General features: G+C 37.6%; 2 protein-coding genes across 2 annotated transcripts; one reads left to right on the top strand and one right to left on the bottom strand.

The window, feature by feature from the left end:
- Window positions 1-12: 12 nt before the first annotated feature.
- pqbp1 (polyglutamine binding protein 1) lies at window positions 13-4,547 on the top strand. The gene is made up of 7 exons (XM_041799660.1): window positions 13-86; window positions 1,635-1,702; window positions 1,807-1,918; window positions 2,415-2,515; window positions 2,701-2,931; window positions 3,016-3,073; window positions 4,056-4,547. The coding sequence occupies exons 2-7, from the start codon at window positions 1,636-1,638 to the stop codon at window positions 4,204-4,206; spliced, it is 720 nt and encodes a 239-aa protein (XP_041655594.1). The 5' UTR covers window positions 13-86; window position 1,635; the 3' UTR covers window positions 4,207-4,547.
- Window positions 4,533-12,922, bottom strand: gpkow (G patch domain and KOW motifs). The gene is made up of 11 exons (XM_041799659.1): window positions 12,710-12,922; window positions 12,323-12,492; window positions 12,068-12,213; window positions 10,643-10,749; window positions 9,705-9,909; window positions 9,459-9,591; window positions 8,170-8,356; window positions 7,923-8,043; window positions 7,604-7,673; window positions 7,128-7,213; window positions 4,533-4,799 (listed from the first exon to the last, which is right to left on the bottom strand). The coding sequence occupies exons 1-11, from the start codon at window positions 12,904-12,906 to the stop codon at window positions 4,671-4,673; spliced, it is 1,551 nt and encodes a 516-aa protein (XP_041655593.1). The 5' UTR covers window positions 12,907-12,922; the 3' UTR covers window positions 4,533-4,670.
- Between the last annotated feature and the right edge of the window lie 993 nt (window positions 12,923-13,915).

Genomic DNA, 13,915 nt, shown 5'->3' with positions numbered 1-13,915 from the left:
ATCATTCAGCGCGCCGTGTGCTGTTTTGGGGAGTCGCGTTGTCCACTCTGCTCGACGATAAGAGGGGCGAATATCTTAAAAGAAAGGTAAATTTCAATCGATTCTGTCCATTCGTTGAGGTTTCTTACGCTTTTTTTGTGTTGTTTGAGTTGTATTGTCGAAAAGAGGCACACAGGTGTCTATTTGTTGCCTGGATCATGTAGTTGCCTCCGCAGACCTAGCGGGGTATTGCTTTTGATTCTGGTAATAAAGGTTAAATCGTAATAACAGCGAGTTATCCCGAAATAAATGATGAATCATTTGATGAAAATGAAATACTAGTACAAACCCCGAGCAGCGAAATGCAGCCAAACAATTCCAGTTAACGTCTTTAGGGTGTTACGGTTTAACTTGTGACCGTGTTAACTGGTGACTTTCAGCCGACTGTACCTGGCTGTCGCAGTCTCAACAGATGTTGAAAAGGCGAGAGTCCTGTCGTATGCCTCTTTTTTTAAATTTTAGTTAGTTTTCAAAATATATACTTCTCCAGACATATCTGAAATGAAGGACTAAACAAAGGGGCTTTTGCTTGGACTCTTACGTTTTAACATAAATTGCATCTACGACAAACATATAGACGCCTTAAGTCCCCAGTTAAACCGATACACCAGGAACCGCAGAAGTCCAAGGCAGACATGACTTAACATTAGACTGGGCAATAACATGTTGTTCCATTTATCTCAGACACCAACACTTACAGTGCTTAACAAATTTATTAGACCACCCTAACCCTAGCCAAAGTAAGGTTTATGCCTAAATTAACAGCATTGGTAATAACAAAAATCATTTTTTATGTTTCTGCAATGGTTAATACACCAATATGTAGAAGCTCTTTAACCCAAGTGATATTTCTAATGCTAAAATATAATTATTGTTATCCATGATTTTTCAAATTTACTGATTTATTAATAAACTGAAAAAAATAGTAAAGCACATTAATATTTCTTGATTAATATGTCAAATTATAGTTATTTACTTGCATTCCTGAACAGAAAAATGAGTTTTAGTGGTTGAATGTTATGCTTGATTCATTTCTGACTTCTCAGAGAAGCCCAGTGAGCCGGCTCAAATTTGGGTGAATTCAGATTGAAATTCCTCATTCCTGTTCAAAATGGTAAAACATGGAGAGCTCACTGAAAATGAAGAAGTCAGCATTAAAGCACTTCATGATGCTGGATGGTCTTTGAGACAGATATGACAGGTGGTCTAATAAATTTGTTAAGCACTGTACATTGACACTATCCCCTCCTAAATAAAGAATAAGTAAAGAAAGATGATAGTACAGACGTGAAGGGTGCTCCCAATATGACGGGTGCATGGTTAGACTTTTATTTAGATGACAAAATTATCATGTGTTGTATTGAATGTCAGAAATCCATGAAATTGAAAGCTTCCTTAAGTGCAATTATTTTGGCACAATATTTATTTTGTCCTTCAAACTCAAAAACATTAATAACAAATACACAGCAAGTATTTAAATTAATAGTCTTGATAATTTGGCACATATCTTTGCACTCTTGCTCCCAGCTGTTCAAGGCAGTGGATGAACTTTAGTAGTTGCATCATAAATTAATCCCTCTCTCTCTCTGTCACAGGATGCCTCTGCCCCCCGCCCTGCTGGCCCGCCTGGCCAAGAGAGGGATTGTGAAACCTTCAGAGCAAGGTAGCGTTAAACATTATAAAAGGAAATCCTGGGCCTTAAGAACATCCTTCTTTGTGTTTTGATTTATTTTTCATGTAATGACTTTTCTCTTCCAATCCATCCAGAGGTAGATGAGGAGATTATAGCAGAAGATTACGATGACAACAACGTAGATTATGAATCTACCAGACTGGAAAATCTTCCACCAAACTGGTATAAAGTCTTTGATCCTGCCTGGTACGTACTTGGATTTTTTTTCAATGACTTGTCACAGCTGCTTCCTCTGATATTGCCATAACTGTCTCTAGAAATCCCATAAATTATCAGTATTTTATCCAATGTTTGTTATTAAAATGGGGCTAAAAATGCCTCATTATTATATAATGACTTATGGAAAGATGTCCTCATTTCTGCATTGATAAAGCTTGTTTACCAGACCATTGTTAGTCGATGTCTCAGTAATGGGAAAGTATGTTACAATACTTTGTCTTATAAGCTCCTTGAATATAATTGAAATAATACACAGTGCACAGATTAGAATTCACCTCGTCTTTTATTGCAGGGATGTTGTTTTTATATTATTAATGTACCTGTTCAACTGCTCATTATCTCAAATATCTAACCAGCTATCCATGTCATTGAGGCATGTAGACATGGTTAAATTGATCTGCTGAAGTTATATTATCTAATTATTTCCTTAAATGTAACTCTGTTGTACTTATTTAATCCACAGTGGTCTTCCCTATTACTGGAATGTGGAGACAGATTTAGTGGCCTGGCTCTCCCCAAACGATCCATCAGCGGTGGTCACAAAACCAGCCAAGAAAATGAGAGGTATGCTTTAATAAGTCTCCATAACTTACGCTTTTGATGTCAGTCAAGGTTAATAGAAGCCTAACATCAATTTGGGGCCCAGATCTTGTTTACTTTGCAAAAAAAGTTTAAAAATGCATTTAGTATTTTATTGAATTCTGACAGTGGCTTCATCTCTGCCCATGCATTCATTTATTTCCCAACAGAGGGAGGTGATGAAAGAACCGAGAGGCCATTTGAAAAGCCAGACAGAGAAAGAGACAGAGATCGAGACAGAGATCGGGATCGGGACAGAGACAGAGAACGTGACAGAGATCGAGAAAGAGATCGGGACAGGGATCGAGACAGAGACAGAGATAGAGACAGAGATGACGGGAGGGACAGAGACAGAAGAAAGAGGAGAGATGACGTGGCACCATACGGCAAGAGCAAAAGAGGTAATGTTTGCATCCATGTCATGTGAAACATCAAATTGATAACGTTTTACTGTAAATCAAACAATCTTTTTATTTCGGTTAAAGGTAGAAAAGACGATGAGATGGACCCCATGGATCCAAGTGCTTATTCTGATGCTCCAAGGTACAGTTATAAGACATCTAAAGGAATGTTGTAATTTTCTCTCAGAATGTTTGGAGATGTGAGAACAGTAGAGTACAGTGAAAAAGTGTTTGCCCCTTTCCTGATTTTTTTTTTTTTTATTAAGAAAAACATCTAAACCTACCAGGTCCTATGTGAAAAGTAACTGCCCCTTTGTTAAATCATGAATTAATTGAGATTAACCTCATTTTTTAAGTTGAGCTCAATTTCAGTAGCCACACCCAGGCCTGATTACTGCCAGGCACATTGAAGTAAGAAATCCCTTAAATAGAACTTGTCTGACAGAGTGAACTGGGCTAAAAGATCTGAAAAAGCAACACGTCATGCTGAAATCTAAAGAAATTCAAGAACAGATCAGTAGAAGTCATCTACATCTGTCAGTCCAGAAAGGGTTACAAAGCCATTTCTTAGACTATTTGGCTGTAGCAAACCACAGTGAGAGCCATTATCCACAAATGGAGAAAACCTGGAACAGTGATAAACCTTCCTAGGTTTGTCCAGCCTACCAAAATTACTCTTAAGAGAGCATTGACGACTCATCCAGGAGGTCACAAAAGAACCCAGAACATCTGCAGACCTGCGGGCCTCACAGCACCGTAGATCCCAGGAAAAACCAAAACAATAAATAATGACATGTAGAGACAAGCACAAAAACGTTTGTACTCTCCTACAGTTCCCATGATGCAGCTTAATATTTTTTTTTAATCAAGATCTGCCTGCTGGATATACAGCCAAATTATTCAACACTTATAATCCCTGATGGTAGCTCAGGATTTATTTACCTTAAATGAGCAGTAGCCAGAGACAACTCTGATGATAGATTCCCCCCTCAGACTCTGAGTTCTTTTACTATGCAGCTTTTTAAAGACTAATGCTGCAGCTGCTTTCTGAAGTGCAACATTGTGTGACTGCCCCTTTAAAATCAACCATTTACTAATTCTAACTTGTTTATTTATCTCCACAGGGGCTCGTGGTCAAGTGGCCTGCCCAAGCGTAATGAAGCAAAAACAGGTGCAGACACCACAGCAGCAGGGCCGCTGTTCCAGCAGCGACCATACCCGAGTCCAGGTGCTGTGCTCCGGGCTAACGCAGCTAACCAAATACCCAAGGAGTGAGCGTTGCTTCTAGGAAACCCATGAAAAAAAACATGCATCTGTACAGTTTGTTTCTCTCTGCTCACGTGCTTAACTGTCAGCTACAGAATGACTTTTAAGTTTTCATTTAAATTGAGTTTATACCATGAAGGCATTCATTCAGCTCAGTCATTCAGCTCAAACATGTAGGACAGGTGTAAATATGTTTTTATATGACTGAAAGATTGACATTTGTGTTGCTATTAAGACCATTAATGGACATTGTTTGCTATTAAATTCAAAGACTACTGTAAAAATGTCTCATTTTCTGTTATGTGGTGGTACAAATGACATCTGTACAAATAAAATTCTGTACAATTTTTTATTACAAAGTTGCAGTATTTTAAAAAACCTCATGAGATCCATTATTCCTGGATATTACAAAAGAACATTTTCAGATGGGGTAAAAAATGACAATATTTGACTACAGGTGAGACAGGTGTGGATCAGTGTTCTGCTGCTCCAACATAATGACAAATACAGTCGTAGTCCAGAGTGAAAACTTTCTCTTCAAATCGGTCGAGCTGCACCATCGCTCTGCACTTGTTCTTGTCCCTTTGGAGAATACGCCCGACCTGGGTAAACAAATGTAAACACTGATTGACATTCTTAAAATTATATAATAAACATTGTCCTATCAAAATGTGTAGGGTGAAAGATCAATATAAAGGAAAACCATGGATGACAAGAGGTCTGCAAAAGGCATGTAATAAGAAAAATCAACTGTACAAGAAGTTTTTACAACAGAGAACTAGTGATAGTGAAGAAAAATATAAGCGTTATAAGAACAAACTAACTACCATTATGAGGACTCAAAAAAAGGAATACTACAGTAAAATATTGGAGGACAGCAAAAATAACATACAAAGAACTTGGAAAGTAATCATATCATTCAGAATAAAAGTTATACATCAGAACTTCCACATTATTTCATAAATAAAACTAATAATAGAGTGGACGATTTACAAAATATTGTTGACGAGTTCAACAACTACTTTGTAGATGTTGGTGCTGCTTTGGCAAGACAGATTATTGCATCTGATGACAAAAAACATATGTTTAATAATTTGATAAACACTAATGCTTGTTCTGTGTTTCTAAGCGGGGTACTTGAAACTGATATTATTGAAATTATAAGAAAATTAAAAAATAAGAAATCAGTCGACATACATTCAATTGATACAGTAATTATTAAAGATGTTATTGATTATATTGTTAGACCTTTGACTTATGTATGTAATCTGTCTTTCCAAAAAGGAATCTTTCCTAACAACATGAAGTTAGCAAAGGTGATCCCAATTTATAAAAATGGAGATAAACACTGTATGGAAAATTACAGACCGATATCACTTCTGCCACAATTTTCTAAAATTTTAGAGAAGTTGTTTGTGAAACAATTAAACCAGTTTATTCATAAAAATAAATTATTAAGTGAAAACCAGTATGGATTCAGAGAAAGCAGAACTACTGCTTTTGCAGTAATGCAAATGGTTGAAGAAATAGCAAATGCCAATGAAAACGATGAGTGTTCTATTGGCCTGTATATTGATCTGCAGAAGGCTTTTGATACCATTGATCACAGACGGTTATTAAAAAAATTAAAGATGTATGGGATACGAGGGGTTGTTCATTCTTGGCTGGAAAGTTATTTAGGTAATAGACATCAGTGTGTACAAATTAATGATACTGTATCAGCATTTAGAAAGATTACCTGTGGTGTACCACAAGGATCAGTGATTGGTCCAATACTGTTCATTCTTTATATCAATGACATCTGCAATGTGACTGATTTCTTTAGATACGTAATATTTGCAGATGATACAAATTTATTTTGCTCTGGTAAGAATTTAAAAGAACTTTTGTGTGGTGTAGAAAGGGAGCTGGGAAATCTCAAAACTTGGTTTGATGTCAATAAATTATCTTTAAATATTAAGAAAACAAAATTTATGGTTTTTGGGAATCTAAAGGAAAGTGATGGTAATATTGAACTAAAAATCTGTAATGATGACATTGAAAGAGTTTTTGAGACCAAATTCCTTGGGGTTGTGATCGACCAAAAGTTAACATGGAAACAACATATTGAATACATTAAAGGGAAAATTTCAAAGTCAGTTGCAATTCTATATAAATCTAGAAATGTATTAAATTCTAAGGCCTTGCATTTAATCTATCACTCATTAATCTATATATCTTATTGTGTGGAATTGTGGGGATCCACCTTTAAAACGACCATAAATTCTATAATAAAACTACAAAAAAGAGCCATACGCATCATCAATAAGGCTGATTACTATGCTCATACGGATCCACTTTTTCTAAATTCTCATGTTATGAAATTTTATGATTTGTTTTATTATAAAATAATGCAAATGATGTTCAGAGCAAAGTCAAAAATGCTCCCTGACTCAGTACAGAGGTTCTTTTCAATTCAGGAGAGTCCGTATAATCTCAGAGGTGTTTGTAAATTTATTATGCAAAAAGCTAAAAAAGGTATGAAAAGGAGATGTGCTTCCATTGTTGGAGTTAAATTCTGGAATGATGCCAGTATAAATGTAAAAACATGTAATTCTCTTTTGGTTATCAAGAAAATGGTTTGTAAAGCTATCTTTGAAGCGTATAAGTGTGACTGATTATCTGTTGTTGTTTCTTTGCATTGCTGGAAGTTAGTAGCTTAAAAAGTTAAAAATGTAGGATAGGCTTTTATAAGCAGTATGCTTCTGCCTATGCCTTTTCATTCATTATTCAACACATGACTATTGATTTTGTTTGAAATGTCTATACTGTGCAAAATGTTTGGTGTTGTGTTATGATTGAATAAACTAAACTAAACTAAAACTAAAACTAAACTGATTAGAAACAGAACATAGTAAAGGAGACCTGCAGGAAGATGATGGTGTGCGTACCTGTCCTCTGTGCTCGCCCAGTACAACCATGATGGAGTCATTCTCACTTTTAGGAATGATGGTTTCCAGCATGTCCTGCTTCACATCTACACAGAAAGGAAATTTGGGGTTATTAAAAATTTTAACACAATTGTTTTGGCCACGTAGACAAGCAATCTAGTGCAGAGTTGTTGATCTGTTCACTACAGTTTACCAAATATATAATGCCACTGATGAAATCATCTCAATAACATCCATTTTGCCATTTTTATACACAAATATATTATCTTGGAAGTCAAACTCAAGATGTGAGTGTGATGGTGTGAGCACAGCAATCTGGCTTCATCACTTCTAAGCTCTATCCTTGCAAGTAAGGTAAACTGTAAATTAACAAGCATGATTACAAACATAAGATGTGTAAGGCACTCTAATTAGGAATAAAAACACCAAAGAGAGAAAATTAACAAAGAGAAAGTGAGATGGCACCAGTGACTCACCGTCTAGCAGTCTTCCCTCTTCAGTTCGACACACACATGTTGTTGGTGTCAGCACATCCTCCACACGCATCTACGAGAAAACAAGACTGATCTTAACAGCTGTCATATTTCTAACACTGCAGGGTATGAGCAATTTTACACAGCTGATGGTATATTTTTCCACTGTTAAAAAAAGGATAAAAACATGTTCAAACATAAAGAAATAAATTTCCAAAGATAAAAAACAAGCCACTTGATTCAAGGAAGCTTCAGTAAGCAGATACATACTTAAGAAAGGATGCTTACGCAATCCTGGAGTATAGAGGTGAGGTATTCTTACCTTTGAGTTGTAGTATCTGCCCGCTTTAAAAGTTTTGTCTATAAAGCGGACTTTCAAGTCCCTCTGCAACCAAGAGGGGGGAGCTGGGGGTCGCCTGGCTTCTTTTACAGGAGGCTTTTCTCTAGAGCAGAAAAATAAACATGCAGTATAAGGAAAACACTGACATATATGAACAAATATATAAATAAGGTGCACAAAATAGAATGTCAAATACCAAAGAAGCATTTTATTGTGCAGGTAATAGTACCTGTCTCGACTCGATTCTCTGTGTTTCCTCTTCCTCTCGTCTTTCCCGTCTCTGTCTGAAGATTTGTGTTTCCCCTCGCTGCCGTTACTTCTCTTCTCCTTCTCCTCCCGTCTCTGTTGCTCCTTCTCTCGCTCTCTCTCCTTCTCTTTCTCTCTTTCCTTGTCTTTGTGGGCTTTACTCAGCCGACCTGATTATTGGAAAAGAAATAGTTACTATGGCATTGATTAAACATGGCAAACTTCCAAACAGTTAAGAGGCTTCATTCTCGGAAGAAGGCAGCTTGGATAACGGAAATTTAAAAAGAAGGCTCGATCAGGATATTTTGGAATGAATACAGAAATATCACCAGACTAGAGGAGAAACTGTTTATTAACATGATTACTATTTTGACTGTAAAATGCCAGGAAAAAGTGAAAAGAATGCCCACACAAATATTCAATTTACTAAGAATCAAGGCCAATAAAAGTAACTCATATTTAGCTTTCAAAAACAGCAAAAACTATTTTTTGAAATCTTGTTTAGACAAAGTTCTACAACCATTCATTGTCAGTATCACTTTTCCCGTTTGGAGTTACGTGGGGGCTAAAGCCAATCCCAGCAGTCATTAGGTGAGAGGTGGGGTACACCCAGGACTGGTCACCAGTCAATCACAGGGATGACTTTTAAATATGGCAAATTTAGAGTCGTGTAATGAATATATTTCGGTCTGTAGGGGGAAGCGGGAGTACCCAGAGAGAGCTAACACATGCATAGAAGGAACATGCATACTCCACAAAAAAGGTCCTGTGCAACAGAGATTCAAACCAGGAACCATCTCACTATGAGGCTGCAACAATAACCACTGCACCAAGTTACAGCCTCACGAGTTAAACAAGTAATTAATAAGAAAAATGTTTCAGAAATTTAAGTTACAAACCTTTTTTATCTATGCACGTAACAACTGGCTCATTCAGATGTGTTCTTTTACCTGGAAACTTCAGACAGAATTACACTAATCTGTCAAGTCCAGTGTAAAAAAAGCAACAAATCACCTGAGTTTCATTAAACCGTAGCATGTTGGTTCAGTCATTACAAAACTAATTTACATGTTATTTCAAATATTAGTTTGAATGAAAAAATTACAAGCAGGCGACAGAATTTTGACATTTTCTGACCTCTAAATGTTGCCAAAATAAACTGAATTATCATCTATTTCTGCCTGTAGTGGCACCAAATAAACATTCATTAGTACCCACATCCGTTTCTCTGAATGTTAACCTTTTCTGTGCCACTTGCTCTGAGATACTCACTGAGATCTTTGCTGTATTTGTCGTACTCTTTGCGCCCAACCAGTTTAACAGCGTACTGGCTGACCGTCACTGTCTTGCTGCCAATGGCCAGCTTCACCATGACTCGAGCATTGTCTGGATCGACACCTTCAATCTGCAGCACATAAATGAAAGTTACCAACAATTTCTAAGAGAAACAGGCAGTTCTGATGTATACAACTTATTTCAGGAGGTTGATGTGTTTAGAAATTTTTAGATCAGCTCTACCTTTCCGTACAGGTCTTTATGTGGCCCTGACGTCATCAGCACACATCCACCTGTGCCCATCACCAGCTCCTCTTCCTTCCCTCTCTCCTCACCTGGCTTTGGAGGACGCTGCTGTTTTTTGGGCTCCAGGTCTTTTATTGCAGAACGATCAGCGCCAAGACCCAAACCTTTAGGACGGAGCTGGTGTTCGATCGGTTTCACGTGTCTGAAGAAGACAGGGAACAACAGCATTAGATCATTAGACAAGGATGTGCAGGACGATAAGGAGGTGGTTACAGCAGCAAGACAGCTTTTGTTAGAAAGTTTAGCCTATGGGCTTATTGACAACAATCAATCTTAGATTGTGGTTTTAGTACAAAGACAATTTTTCAATTTCTTGTACATTAAAAAACTTAGTTTATTATATTATTGCAGGTCAGGTCAGAGTTGGATTTCTATTTGCTCATTTCAAATTTTAGAATATGAATTTCTAATGAATTTTAAATTTACGTCAATAACAATCAGCAAAATGTTGTTTTAACTGACTGTGAAAAATCCATCATACACTGTTAAAGCTTGTGCTGATATCTTCATTTCTATTGTATGATCTGATTTTCAATTATCTTGAGGTAATAGAACTGGTTTTCTTATGATAATGTGTTAATTTCTCAATATCTCTAGAGAGCAGAAAGTGTACACGTTGTTACAGGAAACAGAATAAAATAAAATGCATGTATGCGTGCTTGTCTCCCCAGGGCTTCTCTACTGATGTCCTTCTTAAACATGCTTGTTGTCATCTTGAGATCTTAGTTCAAAAGACCAACATTTAATTTCATTATATTAACTGAAGTGGTTGAAATTATTAAAAAATTTGCCTCACAATTTTTCATTGAGGAGGTTGTGGTGGGTCCCGAGGCTAGACCAGCTGGTGTAAGGGAAATATTCAGAATGTTTCTTACTGTTTAAAAGTGCGTCCAATGCCTTCTTCTTTGTTCCAGCCCATCCCTTTGAGCATAGCGAGTCCATAAGCCTCAACAGGAACACTCTCATAATCTGCCACTGTTGACTGATACACAAAAATACTTTGATTATTCTTTAGGAAATACATTAAGAGCTCAAACAACAAAAGAATTACAGAAACATACTGTTCATAAAAGAAAGAGTCAGGGTTAAATGAGGTGCTTATGTAATCTTTGTGTTCTGAAACACAAGAAACTGCAAGAGGCGAGTGACAGAGAAACAGTTTATTATGCTGGTCTTACTCAGCCTTTTTGGCTCCAGGCTGTGAGACTCAACCCCGGCTGACTAAAGTCACCGGGCAGCAGCCACAGAGACCTCCGTCAGAGCAGCAGCCCTGCTCTTCTCTGTCTCTGCTGAAGGCTTTCCTCTGAGGGAAGCTGAGAGCAAAGGAGACTGCATTAAAATGAGCTCAGGGCACACTGAGCCAGTTTCCCCTGACTCTCCTGCTCTGACAGACACATCTACAGTGACTGAGAGCAGATATGGGATGACAGTGACAGGGCATGAGGCATCTGATGGAAAGAAACTGAAAAGAGGTCTGATTGGTTGTCCGCATGTCTCTAGGGAGAATGTCGATGCCTGTCTGCCACCATAGCCTCACTGTACTGTAAACACACGCATGCGCACAATGTGGACACGTACACGGGTGTTATTTTGCTCAGTTGACTGTCAGCACTTTCACACACTCAAATTTCAATCTGAGTCAAAGTGGACAGTCCGTCAGGCATTCTGTACAGTCAGGCATTTTCATATGCTCAGTGAAATGCCTCTCCAGCAGGTTATATTGACATTAATGCATCTTTTTACATTAAGAGCATTAACAAATTACTCTTGGCCCTAGAGCTGGGCCTTATCAAATATGTATGCTGCTAAATAACATAGAAAACTATAAAAACTAAATCCAAGTTTATTCAGATTTCAGTGACAAAATAGTTGAAAAATGGCATGGTTTTTAGCAATATTTTAAGGTATAAAGGAAATGTCTGCATAAGGTATTAAAAAAAAAATAATAATAAGGAAGCACAATGTTGGATTTTTGCAGATTACTCCCAAGTTTAGATGTATATTCAGTAGCTTTATTGTGATCTCTAGTTCACCTAATGCTAAATAATCCTCATAAAAACAACCAGTTATAATTAAAAAAATCTTGTTTTACTAGTCAGAGGTAAACAAAAATATCACACAAAATGTCTACGGACTTAAAATATACACTTCTATCACCTTTTATGATTTTTTGGAAGGTTGAATGATCTAAATTGATAAATAAGAGCTTTTATTCTAACCCTACCAGCTAGTAAACCAATGCTCTTAGTTGTTTATCTCTGCTTCTGGGGTTCTGTCACAGAATTTGTATCCATACTTACAGACTCAGGCCGCAGATCCACCTTCACATGGTCTCCATCCTCATAGCCATCTGGCACCTTGTTTTGCATCAGCAGAGGGATGCTGAGGTTCAGGTGTTTGTCTGACTGAGGGCCATTCTGCCACAGCTCCAGCTGCCGCCGGGAATCTATAAGGACGAATTGATTGTATTATATTAGTTGATTTTATATGTGAATCAATAAGAGTTATCCTAACAACAGTATAGTGAATATCACATGCATATTCATTCTACATACCTTCAATGAGTTCTCTGACGGCCTGTGAATCCACAGAATCATTTTCCTGGGTTGTTTCTTGTGCTTTGCCTCCATTCCCTTCACCATCGCCTGCTTTTTCAGATTTATGCCAGCGGTTCTTCTGTATCAAAGGGATGATGAGCTCTTTGGGCTTCTCAGATGGTTTTGTGCTGCATGACAGAGAAGAGTTAGCGAGATAGCAGGTAGAGCAGTTGCCATTAATGTTTATTTTATTTCTAAAATCAGCTCACACCCACACTTCCTACGCGTAAATACATGCTGACTAATACTAAGAGTCTTTCATTACTGTCTGACAAGCTTTGATTGAATGGTAACACAACCGTTACGCCAACGCTATGACAGTTAGCAGTAACATACAAAGCCTACCTTTGCAGTTCATTCCGGTCTATTCCAGTCAAATAATCCTTGTCGTCTGTCTTTACTGCGGTGTCCCCAGACGAGGGTTTGAATTTATTAACGGTTTTAGTGAAACCAAACGACACAGCTGGGTTTTTTCTCTCCCCCTGAGCCACAGAAGCCACGGAATCAGAAGCACTCGGTTCATCCGCGAGCGACGCCATCATTGTTTGTAACGCTACATAAGTGACACAACTGCATTCTGGGAAGCGTAGTTTTTATTGTACTAGTTATAATGTTCTAGCCGGCTGGAATTACTACAACTCCCGTCGTGCACTGGAATTAAAGGCACAGCAACTGTTTAGCGGGATGTGGCCATAAACTTAGGGCTAAATGTAAGGAAGTTAGCATTTGGTAGATTATTTCTTTGTTGTAACAATGCTCAATGGCAATGAACCTTATACCATTGGAAAGCCCGTTTAGTTCCCTTTTAAATGGGGCCACACTGTAAGGAATAGGCATTGTGGGGTAAACAGCAGAGCTGAGTTTGTGGGCTGCGCTCATTAAATATTTGACAGATTCTACCTGCCAGTGCCAAACAGCTTATTTTGCTGTTGCTAATGACTTTTATTTTGAGCTTCTGGTATCCTCAGGGTGCTGACACTTGAACATGTGGGATCAGCTTGGGCGCCAGTGTGACCAACACAACCACACTAGCTGGCTTGCTATAAACGCTAGATGAAGAATGGGATGCCATCCCACATCAGTGTGTGGCCCTTGTTTGCTAAATGAATAAATTGTTAAATTGCCAATATGTCTTATTTCTTTAGACTTCAATTCTCCAATCCACCAAACAAGAGTCAATGGCAGCAAAAGCTGTTTGGCTTTCTCAGAAAATATTTGGCAAATTTTTAAAGAGTGCAACCCACATCCTCAGCTCCCACAAACGCATGTTCCTTACAAATGTGGCACCAATTAAATAGGAAATAAACTGGATTTCCAACAGTATAAACTGTGTTGCCAAGACGCTTTGATACAACAAAGACATAATCTACCAAACACAAATTTCCTTAATTTCTGTGCTAAGTTTATCTCATATATTATTTAGTTTGGAATAACTAAATTGAAAAACGTTTCAAAGCAAAGGAAAGACATAAACATTTGTTGAGGTGTAGTTAAAATTGACATATTACAATGGCCCCAAATAATCTTGAATGACTTAAAAGTTGGGAATAC

Source organism: Cheilinus undulatus, linkage group 11, assembly GCF_018320785.1.
Source record: "Cheilinus undulatus linkage group 11, ASM1832078v1, whole genome shotgun sequence".
Classification (NCBI taxonomy): domain Eukaryota; kingdom Metazoa; phylum Chordata; class Actinopteri; order Labriformes; family Labridae; genus Cheilinus; species Cheilinus undulatus.
The sequence above is the reverse complement of the archived record's forward strand: the minus strand, read 5'-3'. Positions and strand labels throughout refer to the sequence as shown.